This window comes from Crocuta crocuta, unplaced genomic scaffold (genome assembly GCF_008692635.1).
Source record: "Crocuta crocuta isolate KB4526 unplaced genomic scaffold, BGI_CrCroc_1.0 scaffold3, whole genome shotgun sequence".
Lineage (NCBI taxonomy): Eukaryota > Metazoa > Chordata > Mammalia > Carnivora > Hyaenidae > Crocuta > Crocuta crocuta.
The window spans coordinates 11,432,747-11,450,484 of NW_027529934.1; the positions used below are offsets into that span (position 1 = coordinate 11,432,747).

The window sequence follows — 17,738 nt, forward strand, 5'->3', positions numbered from 1 at the left end:
GATCCTATTACTATAAATGCTGTCATTCTGTAAGGTATGGGCTTTTGTTTAAACCCTTATACATTTTAAATTATGTGGTGCAAAAGCTCGCCAGATGGTTCAGACTACAAGATGGAAATTTAAACTGTTTTTAAATAAGGGTGCTCCTTTGGGAACCAAGCTATGCAATTTTATGTACTTTATGTAATATAAGATTATGTAATCTTAAATACTATGATTTTTCTTTAAGCCGGAGGATTCTGGCACGTACACCTGTGTTGCTAACAATGCTGCAGGTGAAGACACACACATGGTCAGCCTGACTGTGCACGTTCTCCCCACTTTTACTGAACTTCCTGGAGATGTGTCTTTAAATAAAGGAGAACAGCTACGATTAAGCTGTAAAGCCACTGGGATTCCATTGCCCAAGTTAACATGGACCTTCAATAACAATATTATCCCAGGTGGGTAATTTAATTCTTAAAAAGTAAATAAATGCACCCATAAAGAACTCTAAAGCAATCCCCATTTCCTTTAGCTGTGGGAATTGATTGACAAGTTACCCAGTAGATATGTTCTTTTTTCATTCTTTTGAAAGGACAAGTTAATCACAGGACCATATATTATAGGATATTAGTAGATGTTTTTACCTAAAAATAATCTCCCTCCCTCCCTCTGTGAGAAGACAATATTGTATACACAGTATACAGGCTAAACTTAGCCTCCCTGTACCTCTTTCATCATTGATAAATGGATTAAGGTGGCTTACGGCAGAGTACTGAAGATTCACCTATTTTTACAGAGGAGAACTCTGCTTCTTGCTGTATGAATTAATATCTGCTAGCCTCTCTTATAATGTAGATCAACTATGCAGAAATTTTTTTAGTCACTATGTGCACTACGTGTTAAGGTAGTGCCTGGAACCCAGAAGCACTCATCTCCAGGAGGACAAATACCTCCTTATTTGTTAGACTTTATCATCAGCACAAAGACATCATCAGTAATAAGAAATGGTCATTTCCCAAAACTGAGTTCTAAAATACTGCACTATTGGCATTTAATAAATGTCTTGCTAGAAAAGTAATAAACTTGAGTTTTTCTATTACAAAAGATTTAACGACTGAAATTCTCATCAACTATATTACCTTAATAATAATAGTATACCTCACTGAGGAAAAAATAGTTTCAAACAGAGAGAGAGGCAAAGCGTAAGAGACTCTTAAATACAGAGAACAAACTGAGGGTTGATGGGCTGGGGAGTGGGGAAAGTGGGTGATGGGCATGGAGGAAGGTACTTGTTGGGACGAGCACTGCGTGTTGTATGGAAAACAATTTGACAATGAATTACATTAAAAAACAAATAAAAATAAATTTATTTTTAAAATAAATGCAATTTATGACTAAAAAATCTAATCAGTACTGTTTTCTGATGGTATAATACTAATTTAGGTATTTAAATTTTTTAAGCTTAATATTCTACTTACTATGCAGCAAAATGAAATTTTTTTGAAATAATTTGAAGGAAAGCATGCAAGGTAAACATACCTAAATAATTAGATATTGGCTGGTCTAATCAGAATCTTAGTGTCAGTTGTTTTAGGATTAGCATGTTTACATTATACTCTATTCCAAATGTTGTAACTACCTTTATAAATATTTATATCATCACCATTTATGGAGAAGTTTAAATTATTACAAATTTAATTATTACCTAACTAGCATATGTTTTTCATGATTTCCCCTCAGGCCTGCCAAGTCAGTTGAATTACAACTGAAAAAATTTTCATGTTTTGATGTAAAGTGTTTGGGAGGAAAAGTGGTGGCGAGAGAAATGATATGGAAAATGTCATTCATCTGAATGAAAGAGTTTGAAACCTAGAGAGACTTGAGCCAGATTTAGGCAGTGCTTTGAGATGAAAGGTGTACTTTAAATCTAAAATAATTTTAAAAGATGTTTGTTTTCATTCTCTTTTCCCATTCCTTCTGCTGTTTTTCATTCTTCAAACAAGTGTCTAGAGACCTAGCCAATAGCTCAGAGGAAGAAGTCTGTGGAAAAGTCTCTCTTCTCCAATGTCATGATGAGACCTCTAGTTCAATTGCTGACCAACTCATAAATCCAACCTGCAAAATACTGAGCTGTTGTGATTCTTTCCTAGGTTACTGAGAGGCATTTATGTTGTTTCCTAACTTGTTTCTCGCAGCCCACTTTGACAGTGTTAATGGGCACAGTGAACTTGTTCTTGAAAGAGTGTCGAAAGAGGATTCGGGTACTTACGTGTGCACTGCAGAGAACAGCGTTGGTTTTGTGAAGGCAATTGGATTTGTTTATGTGAAAGGTAGGTAAATGCTCTATTTTTAGTTTATCATTTATTTACAATGAATAGTTTGCATTTTGCTTTCTTATTATATAGCAATATACTATAACTTCAGTTTATTAATCCAACTAGTCCTATTTCACAGATGTGCACATTCATAAGAAATAAAAAATTATCAACGTTCAACTCAAAAGTAAGTAAGCAAAGAGATCATTTGGTACAAAACAGAATCATCTGCTTAGATTATTGAAACTAACAAAATTATCCGGTTGATTAGCATGAGCAGTTGATTCTGGAAAACTCATGGGGTTCAAAAGTGGCTTTCGCCTTCTTCACTAAATTATCTTTCTAAATAAGTCAAAATCACAGAGAAATTATCAGAGCTTCCTTTTGCTTATAATTAATTATCTGTTGTTGTTTCCCAGAACCTCCAGTCTTCAAAGGTGATTACCCTTCTAACTGGATTGAGCCACTTGGTGGTAATGCAATCTTGAATTGTGAAGTGAAAGGAGACCCTGCCCCAACCATCCATTGGAGCAGAAAGGGGGTGGATATTGAAATTACCCACAGAATCCGTCAACTTCTCAATGGCTCCCTGGCCATTTATGGCACTGTAGTAAGTCACACTGAAATCGTTGATGTACACTTTCACTGCCACAATTAATCCCTCTCTATAGGTGCCATGAAAGGAAAAAGTTTCTCTTGCATTCCTATTTAAATCATAAAATCTGAATCAATGGGTTTTTATTTTAAAAAAAAACCTGAAATGATGGTTGAAATTGACTATTAGCCTTTTCAAAGAAGGACAGGCAACAAAATAATTTTGCTTTGTTCCCAGTCATTGATTTATTTTTATTTAGCATCATTAGATAACTTCCTCCAATCTGTTTTAGAACACAGAAATTGAAGAATTACAAACACAATTACAAGTGTAGAATAACTTTCATATCTAAGCCGATAATTGTATCAAGCTTTCCAAAAGCTTCAGTAATCCAGAAAATGAGTGTTGCTTTAAGTTACTCTAATTTGGGGATCACGTGAATGAGATATTTTATCTAAAAATGTCTCAACTAGACTACATATGGGTGATTTTTAATGCACTGTTGAATTAACTGAAATAATTAAAATACAATATTTAATCACCTAATCCAATGAACCACTCTTAGTCTTTCATTCTCCTGGGTTTTATTTCAGTGTTGATATTGTTAGTTGTTCCTTCAGTTCTGAGATGATGCTGTAACACTAGTGAGTCTCAGGTTTCTTCATTACCACATTCCACTTTCTCTACCTAAGTATTCCTACCTCTGAAGTCACTGGTAGCTCTTCTAATACCAATGTTAATACTAATACTAATTGTTTTCACCATACAGTTTCAGATACTTAGATATCTATCTCCAAACCTGAAATGTTTCCAAGTTCCATTTACCATTTCTTATTGAAAATTTCTTTTTTTTTTTCTTATTGAAAATTTCTATTTGGATAATATTTTAACACCCCCTATTAAACATCTATCTTCCTTTCCCCACCTTCCTCTACTTCATGCAACTTAGTTCTCCTTTAGTTACTTAGTATTTCTATTAACAAATTCTATTTACAAGACTTTAGCAAAATCTGTGATTAGTCACCAAATCTAAATTCATAGTACTTATTTTTTTCAGATTTTTTAAAATTTATTTTGAGGGAGAGGGAGAGGGAGAGAGGTTGGGGGGGGAGAGAATCCCAAGCAGATTCCATGCTGTCAGTGCAGAACCTGATACAGGGCTCAATCTCATGACCCTGAGATCATGACCTGAGCTGAAATCAAGAGCTGGACACTTAACTGACCGAGCCATGTAGGAACCCTTTATACCGTGTATGTATATAATTTTGTGATTTATATTTTGTGATTTATCATTATCAATTTTTCACTTTGTCCCCTGAAGTTCATCCTTAATTTATTTTAATAACCCCCATTAGAAGGTCTCAATATTTTTTAACTTGTCCTCAATATTTTAATGCTTTTTAAGATATCTAGAAGAACAGAGTAGGCATTTTTCTTCAGTGAGATAATTTTGGATAGAAGATTATAAAAAATATTAGTTTTGCTTTGGTTTCCTAGCAATTATTATTCCCAGAGCGCAATAATAAGCTGTTTTGAAAACTTAGACTGGGAATTTTTTTCTTCTTTTTCTTTTTTCTTAAACGCCTTTATGATGTAAAATATATGTAGATTTTTCTATTTCCATTAAAACCCCTTCTTTCAAGAATGAAATTTTGTATTAGCATCCTGGTGACAGAAGTTACCTGCCTCAGTCTGTAGGCTCACATTTTTATAAAACACCACTTATTTCCCTAGAACGAAGATGCCGGTGATTACACGTGCGTGGCTACCAATGAGGCTGGGGCGGTGGAGCGCAGCATGAGTCTGACCCTGCAGAGTAAGCGGCTTTATTAAGCTCTGTGTGAACACCTGATTTAAAAAATGCTTCCTAATCAAGAACTGTTCATTTCTTGAACTTTATAGCAGGTATATTAATGGTAGCTTGCAGAGCATGTATAATTTAGTTTTCTGCTGCTGGCAGAGCAGTTTGTTATCAAGCATAAGACTGGTACGTACAGTTTGGCACAGATAATTTCTTCTATTTTAATCTAACACATGGAGTTCAAGATGGAGTTGCTTGGTGGCAGAGCTTTCTTTCATTTTGCAATGTATTCAGTCAAGCACCCTTCATGTGGTTTATCACAGTTCTTGTAACGTGCTTACAAAAACGTCATTTTGTGGCATTTTAAAAAGGCTAATAAAAGTGAACTCAAAAGTGCTCTGAGTTGATGGCTATCAATCTTCCATGAAATAATTGTGAGTACTGGGCAGTACTTATGCTTATGACAAAGCCCCTCAGTATAAGCCATCAGAAGACCCATCTTTCAGAATTAGAAAAACATGAAAAACTCCAGGGACCCATTGGCTGATCTCCAGAATGACTCAGGACTAACCTGAGGATAGCATCATTGGGTTGAGAATTTAAGTGAATAAATTTATTTGTGCGTAGGCTCAGTATTTAATGGGATAAATTTATATTTTCTTCATTCACTATCAAGCACTATATACTAGCATTTACCAGCAGCTATTTGCTAAACTACTATTATCTAAGACTTTAACTTCTTAAAATATTTTTCACACTTTAGGATTTATTAGATATTTAGTAAATATCTAAGACAATGTTTTCCTCCAGCTTTACTGGCATATAATTGATAAGTAAAATTGTACATATTTAAAATGTACAATGTCAAAATTTGATATACACTGCGAAATGATTGCCCCAGTCAAGCTAATTAATACACCCATGACTTCAGTTACCATTTTTTGGTTTTGCTTGTTTTGGTGAGAACACTTAAGATCTCCCGACTACAAAAGTCAAGTATAGAGTACAGTATTATTAACTGTAGTCACTATGCTCTACATCAGATCCTCAGAACTTATTCGTCTTATAACTGAACATTTGTATCATTATGTATCATTAGATCAATATCACCCATTTTCCCCAATTTACTGTTTCTGTGAATTTAACTTTTTCTTTTTTTTTTTTTGATTTCACATCCAAGTGATACCATATACTATTTGTCTGTCTCTGTCTGGTTTAAATAGTTTACCATAATGCCCTCAAGGTCCATCCATGTAAGGGATACCATATACTATTTGTCTGTCTCTGTCTGGTTTAAATAGTTTACCATAATGCCCTCAAGGTCCATCCATGTTGTTGCAAATGGCAGTATTTCCTTCCTTTTATTCCATTAAACATATATACTCTCATCTTCTTTTTCCCTTTATCCATCGCCAGACCTGTTGTTTCCATACCCTGCTAAGACAGTGTTTTATTAAAGTACATATTTATTAAACAATAACCTTGTGAGATGTTATCAGGAAAAAAAACTAGAGTTTCATGGTCGAACAAGTCTGAGAAAAAATAGATTTAAAAAGTTCATTCATTTATCAAATATATAAAGAGCACCTACTGTATGCCAAGCCCTGCTAAATCACCAGATTTCTTTACTGCAGATCATTCCCGAAATGTTAATATATTGATGTGTTATAACTTAGAAAGAAGAAGGTATAATATGCCATGTTTCCCAAATGTTATTTCCATGAAACCTTCTTCCGCTCTTTGTTGGGTGAATGTAGGTAGGATGTCACAATGATTAATTCTTTCCTGGAATAGCATTCCACTAATTGGTTTCAGAAACGCTGCATTAGATTAGCTCATCTACACCTACAGACAATAAGTTGATTTAAATAAATGAGGCATATTAAAAAAACCAAAATATAATTTGTTTAAAATTAAGATTAAAGCACCAGAAGCAATGTTTTCATTTAGATAAAGTACTGGTATTTAACTGATCATTATGTGACCAGTAGAATTAATTCACCCTTGAAAGATGTACATATGAGATTTTATTGTTGAGTTCATTTATAGCCTTCTGGGCAACTGGAAATGTTCAAATATGGTATTGAAATTAAGATTCTGAGTTTTATTTGACACTTTCTTTGACCATAAAAGAGGGAGCAAATGAGCTCATTTAATCATTATGTTATCATTTAGTGTTGTATGATTAATCTGAGGCATTTAATTTATTCAGCAACAGTTTACTAAACACATAATGTAATTTGAACACTGAAAGAAAATAAAAGCCTCAGCCCTGAAAGTTTCTAGGTTAAAGTTAATATAAACATCAAATAAGGAGGTAATTGAGTAGGATGATGTGGGCAAATAATGCAGTAATGACACTCACTGAGAGAGTCAAACCTCATGAAATAATTCCTTTGTAAAAGACAGCATGTCAATAACATCTTCACGTAAAACGGTGATATAGTCACAGAAAAACACAAAACACATTCTACTTCTGTTTTTGCTTTATGTTCTATTATTCCAGATATATTGCTCCATCTAAAACAGAACCATCACCCCGAATTATCTGATACTCATTACCTCTCATTGAGCAAACCATTCTACCATTCAGTTCAATCCCACAAAAACACAGCTTTCATCCTTCAAGAATACACAGGCCCCTTTTTGCTTACCTATTCAGATGTGAACACTTTTGATTAACTAAATGTTTAAAACCGTGTATGTTGCTGCTCTCCAGGGTCAATCATCCTTTCAAAGCTAAATCCATCTCCGTGCTACTTTGTTGTCTCCAAGTAGACTGACTCCCCTTTCCTATATATAATCTTACCCATATCCAGTTCAAGCTTCTTCTTCCCCATGAAGTCCTTCGTATTCTATCTTGCTTGACACTGTAGACCAGTATAAACATTTGGCCAGTGGCTATATACAGCCATTTCTACATTTGTTTTTTCCTGACGTCACTTGAGCAGCTCTGATCTACTCTAGATATTATTAAACTTTCCCTCCTTCTTGAAACTCCTTCCTTTGATGACCAGGATACCATTCTCTCTTGATTTTCTTCCTACCTCAGCTATCTGTTCTTAGTATCATTTACAATATCATTTACATAGTATCATGGCTTGTCTTCTGTTCATCTCTTAAATAATGATGCTGTCATTGTTTCTGTCTTTGGTCCTCTTCCTCTCCTTTCAGAATCACTTCTGAAGCCATCATATCCACTCATGAAAGACTCACAGATCTGTATTTCTAGCTTATCTCTCTATTCTGAGCTGCAGATATTAATGTTCTCTTACCACCTAGACATCTCTACATGAATGTCCCACAGATACCACAAGTTCAATAGTTCTAAATGGATATAAATCATCATTCAAACATACAACCTCCAAACAAATTTGTGCTTCTTCCCATCTTCTACCATATTGCCCAAGTCAAAAGCCTGTAGTTATCAGTTGCTCTCAAGTCAATGACAAAGTTCTATTATTTCTACGTTCTTAATGATTCTTGTATATTCCTTTCCCTCTCCATTTTCAGTGACTGCCTCTGTTTGATCCAGTAAGTCACTATTGTTTATGTGTCCATATCACTACACATTTGCTTATTCTATATTAAATATTATTCTACCTACTCCATTACAAAACTATATTATATTGTTAGAACTATATTCTAGAACAGCTAAATCATTAGAGTTACTTGTCTTATCCATGGACTGTGAACTCCCTGAGGCTAGAAGTTATATCCATTATCTCTGTACCCTTAGCATCTAACACAATGCCTGGCAAATAGTAGACTCTCAATATGTCTACTATTGAGTAGTCATATTGACACAATTCATTTGTCATATTGAGTAGTCATATTGACACGTTCATTTATGTTATATAAATGAATGATGACCAGTTATGAAAGAATAAGTTAATGATGACTCTTTACCTCAGAAGAGATGTAAGGGAAAGAAGTGAGTGTTCGCCATGTAAAACACAGACAAAAATGATGATAACAATAGTACTAATCATATTATGTACTTACCTTGTCAAAGAGCTAGGCTTATCTCATCTTGATGGAGTCTAACAAGAATTCTATGAAGGATACAAAGGCTCAGAGAGGTCCTAAGGAACAGAAGCAGAATTTGAATTTAAGTATGCAGCAAAACTAACTGCAGAACCCGTGACGTAGGCTAATCTGCTTAGGGATTTAAAATTTTGGACATTTAGTAAATGAAACAAAGCTATGAAAAATCTACCAATGGCAATTGCATCCTCAGTAGTTGAGAAACAACAGTGTTCTATACACAAGTCAGCCTAACTTTTAAAAAAACATTACTATATAGTATTGATAAAAATGTTAATATAGCTTCATAAAAACTAAGAAAACACTGTGCTTTTTTCTGTAGGTCCTCCTGTTATCACTCTTGAGCCAGTAGAAACTGTCGCTCATGCTGGTGGCAAAGTCATATTGAATTGTCAGGCAACTGGAGAGCCTCATCCAACCATTACGTGGTCACGTCAAGGGCACTCTATCCCTTGGGATGACCGAGTTAACATGCTGTCCAACAACTCATTACATATTGCTGCTGCTCAAAAAGAAGATACATCTGAATATGAGTGTGTTGCTCGAAACTTGATGGGTTCTGTCCTTGTCAGGGTGCCAGTCATCGTCCAGGGTGAGTGTGATCAGAGGGATGAATATTAAGTAGCACCTGGGGTGACCCAAATCATAAAAACGATTAAGCATCTTAGTCCAAGTCTCCTGGACCCTTAAGATATTTCTAGATTGTGGAGATAGAAGAAAAATCACATCACAATTTCCCAACTGAAGGGACTGAAACAATACAGTTGAGAGCAGTAAAATACTAAGGCAATAATTCAAAATCCCGGCTGAGGTTTTGAATCAAAACTAAGTCACATTAATTCTCAGAAATCAATGCATTTATTTGTCTTGAAAGAATGATGCATCCAAAAGGTAAACAGTATTTAAACTTCTTGGTCTCTAACTCTTCTGTCACGCATGTCCACGAGAGTCAGGATTAGAGCTGGGAAGAAACTCCAGTTAATTATCTGGCATTCTTCTCTCCTGTGTAGATTTTAATTTTACCAAAGAGGAGAGCATCCATAAGCAGTTGCTCAACAATTATAGATCCAGCTCTAGACCCAGTGCATGAATGAAATTCGATTTATAGTTTTGCTATTTACAAACACAGAGACAAAGTACAGTGTTTTATTTGCAGTCCACGGTGGATATTCCCAGTGGTCTACGTGGCAGTCCTGCAGTGTCACCTGTGGAAAAGGCATCCAAAAGAGGAGTCGTCTGTGCAACAACCCCTTTCCGGCCAACGGTGGGAAGCCTTGCCAAGGGTCAGATTCAGAAATGCGAAACTGCCACCGTAAGCTGTGTCCAGGTACATCTCTATGTTCAGTGGATAGGCACGTGTTCGACAGATACACATTGCTGTTCGCTAACTATGGATTGGCTCCCTGTTGATGATGTTTTGTCTTTGTGTAGTGGATGGTAGCTGGTCAGAATGGAGCTCTTGGGAAGAATGCACACGGAGTTGTGGACGTGGCAACCGAACCAGGACCAGAACTTGCAATAATCCATCAGCTCAGTATGGTGGGCGGCCATGTGAAGGGAATGCAGTGGAAATAATCATGTGCAACATTAGGCCCTGCCCAGGTGAGAAAACACTGATTAGCAAAACTATTCTATTTTTAACTCCAATAACGGAGTTATACTTACCTTTTCTTCTTTGTTGTGAAAAGATGCTGTGGCCTCCACCCTGGAATATATCCATTCCCTGTGTTCTTAGTTCTGTCTCACTGATACAAGCTTATGAAAGATATGACATTAATCAATGTTAAGTAAAATCCCTGATTTAATTGACCATCTACTAGTTCTACAAACTGTGGTGTATTTTTAATCATGTAGAGGAAACATACGTATTTACAGTCATAGAATTTTAGAAGTAATAAGGACCTTAAAACCTAACGCAGCCATTCATTTTCAGGCAAGAAAATGAAGTCTAGGATATTTAAAGACTTCTAGAAATACACAATGAGTGAGGGCTAGGAGAGTAATAGCCGCCATTCATTAAATACCTGTCGTGTTCTAGGAGCCATGGTAGGTGCTTTATGTACATGTTATTTTTTACTTTGTAAAACAACCCTACACCATAGGTATTTTAGGGCTCATTCAAATTAAAGTGACAGAAACCAATCTTAAATGAGCTTAAGTAGAAAAATCTACTTTCGGGTATTATTGAATTCAAGGATTTGGCCAGTGTTTTTACTAGCATGTTTTCCATCTCTCATCTCTGCTCTCCTCTCTGTGGCTTTATTGTCTTTCCATGCGGTGGAAAAAATGACTGCTGGCAGCTAGTGGCTCACAAGGGTCTTATAATCTAAGGCCTGAGAAACAAAAGAGTCTTTCTCTCTCTCCCTCGAACTCCTATCAACCTCTGAAAGGAAGGAGCCCTGTTTGATTTTGTTTGGGACTCACACTCATCTCTGAACTCAACTAAGTCCAGCTACTTGGATAACCAGCTTGAGCGACTTACCTCCAGTGTAAGAGGCATGAACCCTTGTTTGACACTCTAAAAGAAGTTATATGGAGTAGAAGAGTGGCTGGTCCTTCATTAACTCATCACTTATCCATTTATTTCTCCAACAGATATTTATTGAGCACCCATTCTGTGCTCAAGGCATTTTTTCATTGTTGGAGTTAGAATGATAAACAGATAATATAGTTCAGATATTGATAAATACACGAACAAACTCGAAGAGTTGAAGTGATAAAGCTTAACTGGGAGAGATACCTAGCGAGCTGGTTTTTAAAAAGGGGGTGTAGGGGATGCTGAAAAAACCAAAGTGAATAGTTATCCACTACATTGGGTATTGCATCCTGTTGTATAAATGAGGAAACCGAGATTCAGAAAAAAATATATGATGTGATAATTATGATAATTAATTCCCTGATGTTACATGGCTAGTAAAAACTGAATGAAGGATTTGAGTCCAGGTCTGTCTCATTCCTAAACCTATTTGCTTAGATCCTAGGTATCTTGATTTGCAGTTCAGAACTTACATTACATTACAAAAGTAAAATGCTGTCACGAAATCTTAAATAAACCAAACCCAAAACTGTTTTTTTAATCTTTAAGAATTAGAAAGCTAATTATAGGGACACCTGGGTGGCTCAAGTGTCTGACTCTTGATTTCAGATCAGGTCATGATCTCATGGTTGTGAGATCAAGCCCTATGTCGGGCTCTGCACTGACAGTGTGGAGCCTGCTTGGGATCCTCTCTCTCCCTGTCTCTCTTCCACTCCCCTTCTCATTCTCTCTTTCTATCTCTCAAAATAAACATTTTTAAAAAGAGAAAAAACAAATTATACAGATAATACATGAATAAACGTCAACCAATCACCAAACATTATCTCCAATAGAAAAATGCATCTCTAGGACAAATATCATATATTTGCACGTATAGGAGGATTAGGAGGAACTTAACTGAGGACCAAGGGGGAGAAGAAGGGGGGAAATGGTGGGGGAAAGGGAGAGAGGCAAACCATGAGAGACTCTTAAATGCTGACAAAAACTGAGAACTGATGGATGTAGGGGGGAAGGGGGATGGGCATGGAGGAGGGCACTTGTGGGGAAGAGCACTGGGTGTTATGTGGAAACTAATTTGACAATAAACTATTTGTAAAAAAAAAAAAAAATGCATCTCTGCTATATAGGCTTTATAAGAGGTGTGGGCTTTTGTTAACCCCAGCCTTGAAAATAGAATATATTAAACTAATTGGAATAGCAGACTTTTTTCAATCACATAGCCCATATATGAGGACTATGAGCAACAGCAATTTGAATTAATAAAGAAGTAGTTTTGAGTAATATAGGCCTTATATTTAAAGGCTTTCTTCTTTCTTTTTAGGTTTAGCCAAATACTTTTTAGTCCAAATTCTTGTCATCTAAAATAAATGTGTGTGACAGTGTTTGCCTGTATCTACAAAGAACAAAAAATATGTAGTAAACTCAACTAAAAAGTAGTTAATTGAAAGAAAATTCAAGGTGTGTTTTAAAATATTTTCTAAACAAAGCAGTCAAATGATAGTTTCATTACTTGATTTTCAATTTATTCTTTTGGTGCCTTATAGATTCTCTTTACAAAAACATACTTTATGAGCTCCATATCTACAAAGTACCCTTAAAACAAAAATATGACTTGATACTGACTTATACATAAGAGAAACCGTAATGTTGATTCTTAGCCCATGCACCTGGTCGGAAATATAAGGTTGTTTCAGTCTTGTGGGTAGATGGTGTCATCTGTTAGTGACCAAAAGGAAGGCCTTAATATCACTCCTTGGAAACTACGAGTCAGTTTTTTGTTGTTGTTTAGGAAGCAGGTGAGTGTGTTATTCAGAACTTTTAATTCCTGAACATTATGTAATGGAGACAATTTTTAAAGAGCTACAACTGTGCAAATCATCATGTTGTTGAAAGATCCAAGTGTATTTTTAAACATGAAGCTGAATCAAGCTTAAAGATGTGGTCTTAAGCCCAGAGTCCAAGTTATCGGGGCGCCTGGATGACTCAGTCAGTTCAGCATCCAACTCTTGATCACAGGTCAGGTCTTGAACTCAGGGTCGTGAATTTCAGCCCACACCCAGTGTGGAGCCTACTTAAAAAAAACAGAGTCCAAGTTATCCTTGTGGAAACATTTGTATTGTCTATAATCACATCTAGATCTGTCATACAGCCTTGCTCCTAAGCTTCTGGTTCCTTCCATTTTCCCCAGAGCATAAAGCACAAACAAATACTTATCTAGGATTTTTAAACTTAGATTATGTTTACATATAGTAGTTTGATTACATTCTATTTTAATAAAATAGTCCCTCTGGATAATTGTAAGCATTCATTTTGGCATTAGGTAGCCTTCTGAATTTTCCTATAAACACTAATTCCCATGAAATTCTAAAGTAAGAACATTATTTACGTTTCCTTTGGTTCAATTTCAATCATTTTAGATTCCAGGCTAATTTAACTCTTCACTGAGTTAATTTACTTGTATAATTTTGTTTGTTTACAATTATACAAGTTCTGTGACTTGCAGCTCTGTCTCTTGGGATGTTTGTAGTTCCTGGAGCATGGGGCGCTTGGCAGCCCTGGAGTGCGTGCAGTGAGAGTTGTGGTAAAGGTGCCCAGATAAGAACAAGACTGTGTAATAACCCGCCACCATCATTTGATGGATCCTACTGTGATGGGGCAGAAACACAGATGCAGGTTTGCAATGAAAGACCCTGTCCAGGTAAGAGAGATACAGTGTTTACACCCTTAATAAATTGGTATCTATCTATTATCTGGGTAGCATGTCAGTAAGAGTCAATGTCAATAAGAACATCACCCGCAGCAATTGTGCTACTAGGTATTTACCCAAAGGATATATAAATACTGATCTGAAGTATTTCACCCCAGTGTTTACAGCAGCATTATCAACAATGGCCCCACTATGGAAAAGCCCAAATGTCCATCAACTGATGAACATATATATACATATGTATACATACCCCCCCACACACTGTGGAATATTACTAAGCCATTCAAAAGTATGAAATCTTGCCATTTGCAACAGCATGGATGGAGCTAGAGAGTATCATATAAACCAAAATCAGAGAAAGATAAACATCATATGATTTCATTCATGTGGAATTTAAAAAACAAAACAAATGAGCAAAGGGTAAAAAAGAAAAGAGAGAGAGAGAGAAATCAAGAAACAGACTCTTAACTGCAGAGAACAAACTGATGGTTTCCAGAGGGGAGGTTGGGGGGGTGGGCTGTTGGAAAATGGGTTAAATAGGTGATGAGGATTAAGGAGGGCACTTGTTGTGAGGAGCACTGGATGTTCTATATAAGTGATGAACCACTAAATTCTAGACCTGAAGTTAGTATTGCATGGTATACTAACTAGCTGGAATTCAAATTAAAATTGGGGGGAAAATTAAAAAAAAAAAAAAACTTTCAAAAAATAAGAAGAAAGTCACCCAAAACAACAATGCCCAGGGTATTAGAAATTGAGTATCTATGTTTTTCCTTAATCCAGTGGATGGCAAATGGGCTGCTTGGTCCAGCTGGAGTGCCTGTACTGTGTCCTGTGGAGGGGGTGCCAGACAGAGAACAAGGGAGTGCTCTGATCCTGTCCCCCAGTACGGAGGAAGCAGATGTGAAGGGACTGATGTCCAGAGTGATTTTTGCAATAACGACCCTTGTCCAAGTGAGTATTGGAAATAGTGAGTCAACATTATACTTTCCTAAAGGTTTATTATGGCTGTAAGTCCTTAAAGTTATAATATACTGTTATTTGATTCATCTGACTTTGGTTTAGAATAACAGAATGTTGGGGCGCCTGGGTGGCTCAGTCGGTTAAACGTCCGGCTTCGGCTCAGGTCATGATCTCATGGTTTGTGGGTTCGAGCCCCGCATTGGGCTCTGTGCTGACAGCTAGCTCAGAGCCTGGAGCCTGCTTCGGATTCTGTATCTCCCTCTCTCTCTGACCCTCCCCTGCTCACGCTGTCTCTCTCTCAGAAATAAATAAAACATTAAAAAAAATTTTTTTTAAAGAATAACAAAATGTTGTACAGTTGCTATTGTGTCTGTATAATGCCATAGATATAACTGATTTATATAGATAAGGGCCATGTCCCTATTTCACTTGCTCTCTAGGACCAGCTGCAGAGTGCAAGGACAAAGGGAGCCCTACATGCCCACTGTACTGATGTTGATGATACCTTCACAGAGGCAAGCAGCTGGCTCTTTGCTATAATTCAGTCACCAAGCTAGATTTTAAGACCCTAGTAGCATCTGAATCCACTGTATCTGGATTGTATGGTGTTGACTCATCAAGAGCAGAGATCTTGTCACATTCATGTCCTTCAGCTCCTGAAACACTGTAAGACTTGATAGATATCTATTAAATGCAATTTCACAGTCACTGGGATGTACACCAGTTTCTAGTTAACACAACAGAAACAATCTGCCTTTGGAAGTTGTCTATTTATAGACTTGTATGTTTCTTTTCCGTTCCTGGGGAGAGTCTTACCGTACTTTGGAGATGTGTGTCATTGTTTAGCCCCTCTCCAATGGTTATCTGTTGTAGCTCATGGTAACTGGAGTCCTTGGAGTGGCTGGGGAATATGCAGCCGGACGTGCAATGGAGGGCAGATGCGGCGGTACCGCACATGTGATAACCCTCATCCCTCCAACGGTGGAAGAGCTTGTGGGGGGCCAGACTCCCAGATCCAGAGATGCAACACTGACATGTGTCCTGGTGAGCCCCTCCACTCCTGGCACGTAGAATAAGCAAAGCATTTTATTCGGTGCCCATTGTAGCAGCCCCATCATTTCAGATCTTATAGTGAGAGTTGTATAAGTAGGGTTAACCTATGTGTAGATTTTAAAATCAGTTGGTTAAAACTGACCATTCCATTCTTGTTCACAGTGGATGGAAGCTGGGGAAACTGGCAGAATTGGGGCCAGTGCTCTGCCTCTTGTGGAGGAGGAGAAAAGACTCGAAAACGGCTGTGCAACAATCCAGTGCCATCTAAAAGTGGTCGCCCCTGTCCAGGAGATGCTACACAGGTATCCAGATGCAGTATGCAAACATGTCCAGGTAAGCAACTAAGGTGGACTTTGGTGGAACCATTGCTATAGCTCATTTACAGCCTTTCGGTGAATTGAAAAAACGATATCACTCTAAGCCATAAATTACAAAATCGTGCCAATTCTGGAAGGGAGAATTAGAAAAAAAAATGTACTTTCCCCCTTCAAGTTGGTCTGCACCAAAGCTTGTGGCTGGATTTTAGCCTCTGCTTGCCCCTTTGCAGGCCCCCCTGTAAAAGGATATGGCCTGCACAACCATAAATAGTAGTCCTAGGCTTAACGGACAAAAGAGTTTAGAAGAATGGGGAAAGCCAGGCTGAGATTTTAAGCTGAAAAGTGAGAGTTGGACAGAAACTAAATATTTAATAGACACAATTGGAGGCTATTCCTTCATGGATGGAAATATGTAGAACATGAATATGGAAAGTCAAATAGGGGCAAGTTCCGTTCTAGGTAAAAGAGTAAGGGAAGCTCAATAACCCAAGTCATACAACATGGCTGGGTACTATAAGTGATGTAAAAATTCAGAAGGAACAAAGCCAGAATTCTAGAACCCATGGACCTTGGAGTTTGCTGGAGTTGCAGTAAATGGTGAATACTAAGGTTGCTTGTCTCAGAGGACAGACTTTCTAAAGTCTACAAGATGATCCAAAAGAACAGTTTCACATTGTTGAAGCGCTAAGATACCACAGAACTTTCCAAAGCTTGAAGGTTAGAAATAAAATGTCCTGGGGCACCTGAGTAGCTCAGTCAGTTGAGTGTACAACTCTTGATATTGACTTGGGTCATGATCCCAAGGTCGTGGGATTGAGCCCCACATTGGGCTCCACACTGAGTGTGGATTCTCTCTCTCCCTCTCTGCCCCTCCCCTTCTCACATGTGTTCTCTCTCTCTCTCTCTCTCTCTCTCTCTCTCTGTCTTCTCTCTCTCTTGCAAATAAATTTTTAAAAAGAAAGAAAATATCTCTGAAAATCAAGAAGGCTCATTTGGCAGAGTGAGGAAGAAGAGTTAGGAGAGGAGGTTTATAGGGTCTAGACAAGCTAAAAGGATAAATGTTTATCAGTCAGTTGTTCAACATGTCTTCTCAACATATCAACTTATTACCACTGCTCTGGCAGTAGGTATGGTGATAGTTCTAGTTTTAACTGAGGCATTTTGTAGCTCCTGAGCCTTGGTACAGGTCACTGTCGAGGAGTATCTAAAGGGTAGTAGCCCGTATTGGGTACAAGGGCCCAGTAGCAGAAGCAAGTCTAAATAAGCAGACAATTTGGATTACAGACTCTGGCAGAGAGTTCCGAAGATCCCAATTAGGTACCCAGAACTGGATGTCTGTTGGGTGCTGGGACTCAAGCTCCTCTGGAGAATAGAGAGCCAAGGTCAAAATGGTCAAACGACTCAGGTTAAATGACCCAG

At 37.3% G+C, this 17,738-nt stretch overlaps 1 protein-coding gene across 1 annotated transcript in view; it reads left to right on the top strand.

The window, feature by feature from the left end:
- Positions 1-17,738, top strand: part of HMCN1 (hemicentin 1) — a 442,670-nt gene that overhangs the window by 386,004 nt on the left and 38,928 nt on the right. Inside the window, exons 83-93 of the mRNA XM_077763274.1 lie at positions 230-443; positions 2,181-2,315; positions 2,720-2,910; positions 4,630-4,711; positions 9,066-9,335; positions 9,900-10,070; positions 10,175-10,345; positions 13,807-13,977; positions 14,770-14,940; positions 15,823-15,993; positions 16,165-16,335. Of these exons, the coding sequence (XP_077619400.1) occupies positions 230-443; positions 2,181-2,315; positions 2,720-2,910; positions 4,630-4,711; positions 9,066-9,335; positions 9,900-10,070; positions 10,175-10,345; positions 13,807-13,977; positions 14,770-14,940; positions 15,823-15,993; positions 16,165-16,335 (1,918 nt within the window). The remainder of the gene's footprint in view (positions 1-229; positions 444-2,180; positions 2,316-2,719; positions 2,911-4,629; positions 4,712-9,065; positions 9,336-9,899; positions 10,071-10,174; positions 10,346-13,806; positions 13,978-14,769; positions 14,941-15,822; positions 15,994-16,164; positions 16,336-17,738) is intronic.